Source organism: Carex rostrata, chromosome 6 (genome assembly GCF_964058835.1).
Source record: "Carex rostrata chromosome 6, lpCarRost1.2, whole genome shotgun sequence".
NCBI classification, from domain to species: Eukaryota; Viridiplantae; Streptophyta; class Magnoliopsida; order Poales; family Cyperaceae; genus Carex; species Carex rostrata.
The window spans coordinates 8,789,866-8,799,072 of NC_135923.1; the positions used below are offsets into that span (position 1 = coordinate 8,789,866).

At 36.5% G+C, this 9,207-nt stretch overlaps 1 protein-coding gene across 1 annotated transcript; it reads right to left on the bottom strand.

The window, feature by feature from the left end:
- LOC144555551 (peroxidase 4-like) lies at window positions 1–8,925 on the bottom strand. The gene is made up of 4 exons (XM_078303936.1): window positions 8,721–8,925; window positions 8,244–8,441; window positions 849–1,014; window positions 1–533 (listed from the first exon to the last, which is right to left on the bottom strand). Exons 1-4 carry the CDS (start codon window positions 8,916–8,918, stop codon window positions 142–144), a joined length of 954 nt encoding a protein of 317 aa, XP_078160062.1. The 5' UTR covers window positions 8,919–8,925; the 3' UTR covers window positions 1–141.
- Between the last annotated feature and the right edge of the window lie 282 nt (window positions 8,926–9,207).

Here is a 9,207-nt window from a genome sequence, read left to right on the forward strand (position 1 = left end):
CTACACTGTTTTTATTACACAGGCTCTAAAAATTGTAATACCAATACATACTAGCTTTGTTCCTTCTTATTTTACCTACCAGGGAACTATATATTAAAACGAATACAATCTCCATACACAGTAAAAATGCTAATACGCAAGTTAATTGATCACTCTGCAATTCTTTCTGATCTCTCCTTGCGAACCCGTGAGGGGGCTGATATCTCCCATTTTAATCATTGCTGCCGCAAAATCTGAGCTGAACGTGTTGGCATTGTTACTATATTTCGTGACAAGTGAATCGGTTGACCCGTTGTTATACAACTCCTGGTCTGAGTGTAGAAGGCCTTCGAAATTTTGAAGATTTTTGAAGTAGTTGTTGTCGAAACTGGTGGGTGTTTGAAAGTCGAGAGGTGATAAATTGTCGTCCCCAGAACCTGAGGTGCTCGGGCAGTTTGATTGTAATTGACTGGCGTAGGAACTGTAAATGTTGGTGTCGCTGTAAATACGTGAACGGAAGCTGGTGCACCTTGCTTGACCTACTGTATGTGCTCCTGTTGGAAGGAATAAATTAACCTTGTCATGAACGTAGAATTTATTAAGGCAATCCAATGGAAGTATAGTATTTGCCTATTTGGTAATTTCCCAGAGAATCAGTCAAAGAGAGAAAGAAGAAAAGCACTGTACAGCTGATTATTCTCGATACATTTACCATGTTGTCTACATCACAAAATATCTGTAATCTTTTGATTTTCACGGTCAATAGCAATGAAACATGAAAAATCTCATCTGAACACAAGAAAATTGGTATGATGCTTTATCAGAAGGAATTTGTAGTTATCTTTTTTAGTAAGATTTTTTTCAAGTACCTGAGAGTGCAACCATTTCATTTGCAGAGAGGCCTTGATTACTGAAGCTTGAGATGAGATTTTGAAGGCTTGAGGAGGAGCCTGGAATGTTATTATTTGCCCCAGAAAAACTTGCCGTTGTCGAGTCACGCCTCCCCAGTTTCACATCCCAGCTAGGTCCCCCGAGCTGTGTATTGCACCGAGTAAATTAATTGAAAAATGTTAATAAACGGACAAAACTTACAAATAACTCCGTTAATCTTCGTGCGGAAGCGGATCTTGCGAGTAGAGCAGTATCACTGGTTCTGCAAGGAATCACAAGCCGAAGCCGGAAGCCCTGCGTTTTCCACGACCTAAAACCTTCAATTCTTAACAGAGTGCTTTTTTCTCTTTCTTAACAGTCTCTAATTTCGGATTTATTTTCAGATTAGAGTCTTAGAGAAAATGATATACATGGTTTATATAAAACCAATGCACCTATTCATAAAGGGTTGGCATCTATTCATAACGGGTCGGGTTTTGAGTTTCCCATAATGGGCGTACCCTTTATTAAATCCAACATCTCCCACTCGCACAAAATGGGATACCCGCTATAAACTAAGATAACGTAATCTCTAATCTCTGTTAAAATTCATACAAGGAAATAGGCCGTGACCAGCATATCTTAATTTGAGAGTCTATGCTGTTATCCAACTGTTAGGTATGTATAACAACATCTAAGTAGAGTAAATATGCAGTACCCCAGATCATTAAGTTACATTTTTAAGTATTACAGGATCTCTTTTATTTATTGATACAACCATACTTATATATTCACAATTATGTTACATAAACATAATTGGTGCACCAGTGAATATAACCTAATGTAACACTCAAATGATCTTTTTCTTTTATCTAGAATCTCTTAATTCCAAATCAATTTGCTATTCAGATATGTTCCATTAGATCGCATCATACATGATCATTGGTAACATTCCAAAATAACTAATTGAAAAGAAACTTCAAGTATTTAGTAAAAAATCGAAGAGTACTATAAGATTCTTTTGATCTCGCGGGTCTCACACAACAAAGAAGAAGAGATCATATATTCTGTTACCCTGTTGGTCAATTGCACATATGGTATGAAACATATGTTACGGTATTATTCTCCATTTCTTATGGAGCGTATGTCTAATTTAAAATCCAATACCGTACAAGTGATAGTTCAGATATACATAATATCTAACTTGAGTCCACAACTCTACTTATCATATAAATTCAATAACAGGACTCCCACTTGGCATAAGACAGTTAAGGTGAATTGTGGGTATTTCACCTTCGGTCATAATAATATATTCATATGACCTCATCTTGATTCTCTATCAAAGCGATGTATATTTTAAGCACTTGCTCTCACATTTTGTATCATGTCTAGGTTAAAATCAATCTCATTTCTATGTCCTACCAAGACATAGAAGCGATTGCCTGTGTGAGAAGGCCAATCAACTGTTTGACATACCTTTCATTTTATATCTCATGTGTTATGCTAAATATATTGGTATTAAATAATTTGTAACAATTATCACATAAATGAATAAGAAAATAGCATTCATTGCATTTATCCCACAAATATAAATATACATAATATATATTGTTCAATCAAAAATATAACTACAATCTACGTAACCCTAGAGATTTTACATGGCCAATAAACACATCTCTAGGTATTGCCTTTGTAAAAGGATCTGCCACCATTTTGTGTGTAGATATGTACTGCATGCAAACTTGCTTTCTCGCCACCATGTCTCTAACGAAGTTATACTTAGTATCAATGTGTTTGGTCTTTGAGTGATACTTGGGATCTTTTGTATAAGCGATTGCTGCTTGGCTATCGCTATATACCAACACTGAGTTAGTTTCATTATCACCGAAACCCAAGTGATTCAAAAATCTTTTAAGCCAAACTGCTTCTTGTACTGCTGTTGAAAATGCTACAAATTCAGCTTCCATTGTGGATAAGGATATGCAACTCTGTTTCTTACTACTCCAAGAGATAGCTCCATTACTAAGTAAGAAAACATAGCCTGAGGTAGATTTTCTTTCATCTAAATCTCCTCCCCAATCAGCATCTGCGTAACCCATGAGTTGCAGATTTTCTCCTTGAAAACACAATGAATAATCTGCAGTACCTTTCAGATATCTAAGTATTCTTTTTACTGCTTTCCAATGGGACTGTCCTGGATTGGCTTGATATCTGCTCACCATCCCAACGGCGAAACTGATATCTGGCCTAGTACACATCATAGCATACATGAGGCTGCCAACAGCACTTGAGTAAGGAACTTTTTCCATTTGTGCTTTTTCATCTGGAGTCTTTGGACACATTCTTAAACTAAGACCTTCGCCTTTTGCTATAGGAGTATCAATGGGTTTACAGTCTTGCATATGAAACTTTTCAAGTACTTTCTTGATGTAATGCTCTTGTGATAGAGCTAACATCTTCTTGGAACGATCTCTTTCAATCTTCACTCCAAGAATGTATGCTGCTTCACCCATATCCTTCATATCAAAATTGGAGGATAACCATTCTTTAATGATTTGTACATACTCTTTATTGTTACTAGCCAACAGTATGTCATCCACATAAAGCGATAGAATCACAAATTTGTCTTTGGATTTTTTGACATACACACAATGGTCTTCATCAATCATTTCGAAATCAAATGATATGATTGCTTGATGAAACCGAATGTACCATTGTCTAGAAGATTGCTTGAGACCATAAATGGATCTCAACAATTTGCACACTTTGTGCTCTTGTCCTTCGGCAACAAAATCGATAGGTTGTTCCATATATATCTCTTCTTCCAGATTGCCATTTAGAAACGCAGTTTTAACATCCATTTGATGCAATTCCAAATCTAAACTGGCAACCATAGCTAGTATCAACCGTATGGAAGTAAATCTTACAACAGGAGAGAAAGTCTCTTCGTAGTCTATCCCTTCTTGCTGTGTATACCCCTTAGCAACAAGACGTGCCTTATACCTCTCAATTGAGCCGTCAGCTAGACGTTTAATCTTGAGAACCCATTTGTTCCCAATTGCCTTGCGTCCTTCAGGGAGATCAACTAATTCCCAAACACTATTTGATCTCATTGACTCCATTTCTTCTTCCATTGCTTTCATCCATTTCTCTTTAGCAGGACAAGTGAGAGCCTCTCGAATATTTCTTGGCTCTTCTTCATCTTGCATGACAATCATGTAAGATTCATTTTCGATTGGAAAATGACGTTTAGGGACTCTAGCACGATTGCTTTGCCTAATTTGTGATTGTGCTGAACTTGGCTCAGCATCATCTACAGACTTGCTCCCACTTGGATGAGATACTGTTGGAGGTTCAGGAATATGCACCAAACGATTTGCAACAATCAAATCATCTTGCTCCTCTACTTCATATAGAGAAAATTCCTGACCTATCTCACCCTTTCTTGGAAATTCATTTTCCAAGAAAATGACATCTCGGGACTCAAATTCTGTTACACTCCCACTCGATTGTTCACCAATGAACACATAACCTTTGGAATATTCAGAGTATCGTATAAATATACTCTTTTTACCTTGTGGACCCAATTTACCATGTTGATGAGACGAATCATGAACAATGGCTGCGCATCCCCAAGGTCTCAGATTACTAAGATCTGGTTTTCTATTAGTCCAAAGTTCGTAAGGAGTTGAAGAAACAGATTTAGAAGGTACACGATTTAGAATATAGGCAGCTGTCAATAATGCATCACCCCAAAAGTTGATTGGCAGATTTGCTTGAGCCATCATTGACCTAACCATTTCCAAACGAGTCCGATTTCTCCTTTCAGCCACTCCGTTTTGCTGTGGAGTATATGGCATGGTTAGTTGCCTTAGTATTCCTTTTTCTTCGCACATTTGTTTGAACTCATCAGACAAATATTCGCGACCGCGATCCGTTCTTAAGGCCTTAACCTTTCTGTCTAATTGATTTTCACATAAAGTTAAAAATTTCGTGAAACAAGCAAGAGCGTCAGATTTATGAGATATCAAATAGACGTGACCATATCGCGTATAATCATCAATGAAGGTGATAAAGTATCTACCTCCATGTCGTGCCCTCACATTCATTGGTCCACAAATGTCAGAATGAATTAATTGCAATGGAAATTCAGATCTGGTTCCTGTTCCAAATGGTTTTCTTGCCATTTTTCATTTTAAACAGTTTTCACATGTTGGTAGACTAACCCTTTCAATTTGGCCTAACATGCCTTCCTTGGCTAATCTATCAATTCGTTGCTGTCCAATATGGCCTAATCTCATATGCCATACATTCACATCAACATTTTCATCAGCATATGATGTAATTAAAGAAAAATGGGTATTAGAAGTCATCATATTAATAACATCCAGAATAATAAAACCATCCGATACATATCCATAACCATAACACACATCATCCAGATACAACTTAATATTAGTACCACACATGTTCAAAGTAAATCCAAATCTAAGAAGAACAACTACAGATACAAGATTTCGTCGAATGTCAGGTGCAAAGAGAACATCATGTAAGAGGAGGGTTCGACCATCACGCATATCCAACTTGCATGTGCCTATACCCTTGACTGGTACACGAGAGTTGTTTCCTACATAAAGCCATTTTGAACCTTGCGGAATTCGACGAAAATCCACAAACAAATCACGGTCTTTGGCTACATGGTATGTTGCCCCTGAGTCTACAGTCCACAAAGGATGAGAATCAGCAATAAAAACAGAACTGGAAACATATGAAAAATATGAAAGTTTTTCTATAATTTGTACCTTGCAGGGCTCTTTGCATTCACGAGCATAGTGACCCTTCTTGCCACAATTGAAACACTTGATCTTGGCCTTATTATGCTTCTTAAAATTCTGAGAAGCCTTTCCCTTGCCACGATCTTGCCCCTTATGCTTTTTCTCTTGTTTGCCCTTCTGACCATAATTTGACTTACGCTTCTGGCCTTGCCCTCCATGAGAGCTTGAACCAGCCAAATGCACAGCAGATTCAGTTTCTTGAGGCTTGGATGCCTCAATATGATCTTCCTCAAGTTCCAGATGCCTTGCTGCATCGTTGAGAGTTTTAATACTCTCATTGTGGGTCAGATTCACCTTCATGTGTTCCCAAGTATGAGGAAGTGAACGAATCACTGCTTGAAGTTGTTGCTCTTCAGTCAAAACATGGCCAGCGTCCTTCAACTCACTAATCATATTTGACATCTCCCTGAGATGTTGCCGCATGCTATGATTAGGACGCTTCTTGTAAGTGTCAAACTTGATGGTGAGTTGTCTCAGTTTTGTAACAGAAGTTCCACCAAACTTCTGCTTCAAAGCAAGCCACATCTCTTTTGCAATCTCATGTTGCCTAAACTCACGCATCACATCATTATCCATACTGCTCAGCAATGTAATACGAGCAATGGAGTTCTTCTTTTTCCAAGACTCATATGCAGCACTATCAGCAATGTGCTTTGCAGTTGTACCTTTTTCTGGTTCGGTTAGAATATGATCCAGGACCGAAAGAACCTCTTGTTCTTCCAGGACATACTGAATTTTCATGGCCCAAATTTCATAATTATCGCCATTCAGTTTTTCACCCTTATTGAGTTCTGCCACAATATTCCTAGATGCAGATGCCATTTCACTAAGAATTTACAATTAAACTAGGTTAGGACATATCACAGTTTTGATGGCTTAATACAAATTATTTAATACCTAGCATAACAATTCTAGTTTTACATCAACTGTGAAATAATTTAATAATAATAATACTTATAGATTAAAATCGAAAGATCACTAAGTTTCACAATCATCATTTAATTCTATAAATTTTATTACTATTAATTATTCACTGTGCAAAACTCCCACTAGAAATTATACATTTAATGTATAATTTTAACAAAAAAAATTATGTAAACAGATTAAAAAAAATCCGTTTAATCCAAAAAAAAATTTCCATGAAAATAGATATAATATATTATATAATATATAATATATACAAACAAAAAAAAAAAAAATTCTGTTGCAAAGTAGAGAAAAATCTGTTTTATAGTGTATATAATATATAGAATGAATAATAGAACAAGAAATAGCATGTGGCATAGTGGTAAGACCATTGTTTCCCAAGTGACCCAACCGGGTTCAAGCCCCAGCGGCTTCAAAAATGGAATTTTTTTCGCGGTTCACCATCCCGGAATGGACCAAGTCTATTTAGTTTGAACCGATGCATACAACCTCTCCATTTCAAACAGTAATGGACCCATCCATTGGCGCTGGTTGAACCAGAAATGGATTCTATACAATGCAGAAGTATAAAAATTGTACACACCGAAAATTCTTGAGAAAAAATGGTTCTTTGGACGGTTGTGATTCATTTGGACCAAAAAATTGTCCAACCAGTTGTATTAGATCCATAATAAACTAAAAATGCAAGGTATTGCTTTGCATCTCCCATTTCCACTATACAACATCACTGTTTTGCTATGTATCTCCAAAAAGATACATTTAAAAAATCTCCAAAACAATGAATACAAATATAAAACGTATTTATATCTGAAAAAATAATTTTATAAAACGTATTTATTTTTATAAAACCTATTTTATAAAAATTTGTGAATCAGAAAATACGTATTTAAAAAAAATTTGTGAATCAAATCTTAAAATTAATTTTCCGAAATTCTCCAAAAAATCTGAAAATTTCTTTACAATTAATTTTCGGAATATTTTCAGAAAACTGAAATTATTTAAAGAAAATAAAATCAGAAAATTTTCGGAAAAAAAAAATTAATTATAACAGATTTTACGTGTATATTAAAACCAGAATACATGCCATAACCTGGCTCTGATACCAATGTTAATAAACGGACAAAACTTACAAATAACTCCGTTAATCTTCGTGCGGAAGCGGATCTTGCGAGTAGAGCAGTATCACTGGTTCTGCAAGGAATCACAAGCCGAAGCCGGAAGCCCTGCGTTTTCCACGACCTAAAACCTTCAATTCTTAACAGAGTGCTTTTTTCTCTTTCTTAACAGTCTCTAATTTCGGATTTATTTTTAGATTAGAGTCTGAGAGAAAATGATATACATGGTTTATATAAAACCAATGCACCTATTCATAAAGGGTTGGCATATATTCATAACGGGTCGGGTTTTGAGTTTCCCATAATGGGCGTACCCTTTATTAAATCCAACAAAAAAACTAGATCAAATAGCACTTATCGGATCATTAACATTGTACTCTAATCCGAATGTATAATGATCTCATAAAATGTGATTCTATATTCAATGAAATCTAATATTATATAATATTAATTAATTATATGTGGACCAAAAATTGATCATTTTTTTTGTAGTTTGTATTAGTTAGCAGCTACTTACAATTGACACAGAATTCATTGCTGCTAGTGACACTATGTCGGCACACGACACAATTCCCGAACAAGCATTCTCGACTGCAGTCTTTATATCATCAACAACTTGGTACACCTTTGTTGTCAGTGAGTCCTTGTTCGGCCCAGCGGTTTTTTCACCAGTAAATGTTGACGTGTCATCCAACAGTATTGATCCGTCACACCCCTGCACACAACATTAAAAAAAAAACAAAAATTCAAATTGAGAAAATCACACTCCAAAGTCAGGGTGTGTGTGTGTGGGGGGGGGGGGGGGGGGGGGTGTGTGTTCATATATATATATTGGTTATGGAGTCTATATAACTTATGATTGATTTTCTACATTGTTATTTGCTTGTAGTTTTGTTGTATGGAGTATGGACCCATTGGAAATTTGAAATTGCATAGTATTGCAGTTTTACTGATAAGAACAAGCTACTTTTAATTAGAACATTTGCTGCCATACATTTACGAAGCAATCGTGGTAGAAGAGACGAATGAGGGTGGCTCCGACACGTGCATCTTGCGATATAGAAGATTGTAAGACTGATTGTACCGTCGATGAGAAATTAGGACATGTGTTTGAGTAATAAGTAGTGGAGAGTTGTGCATTGGAGCTTGCCCCCAGACAAAGGAGAATAGCAATAAGAGCAAAACGAACCATGATTTGGTTATTTGAATGCGCGTTTATATTTGGTTGGTCTTGAATGATGAGGTGCATATATGGTCGATGGAAGTTTATATAGACATGGGATCCTATATTTTATTAATTGGTTAGTTTTCCCCCACTTTGTCAGCGGGGGAAAACTAAGCGGATGCGGCCACGCGTTGGGGAAAACTAAGCGGATACGGCCAAGAGTCGGTGAAAATTGGCCCGAAAACAGTCCAGCGGCAAGCGGAAGCGGCTAACGTTGGGCAAAAGTGACTCGAAAACAGTTCAGCGGGGGAAAACT

Bases quoted from the DNA above. Each gene is read 5' to 3' on its own strand.
- LOC144555551 (XM_078303936.1), bottom strand. From the start codon at position 8,918: ATGGTTCGTTTTGCTCTTATTGCTATTCTCCTTTGTCTGGGGGCAAGC. The intron at 8,442-8,720 runs GTATGGCAGCAA...TGTTGTGTGCAG, and splicing joins ACCACGATTGCTTCGTAAAT to GGGTGTGACGGATCAATACT. The intron at 1,015-8,243 runs GTAAGTAGCTGC...TGCAATACACAG, and splicing joins CAATGAATTCTGTGTCAATT to CTCGGGGGACCTAGCTGGGA.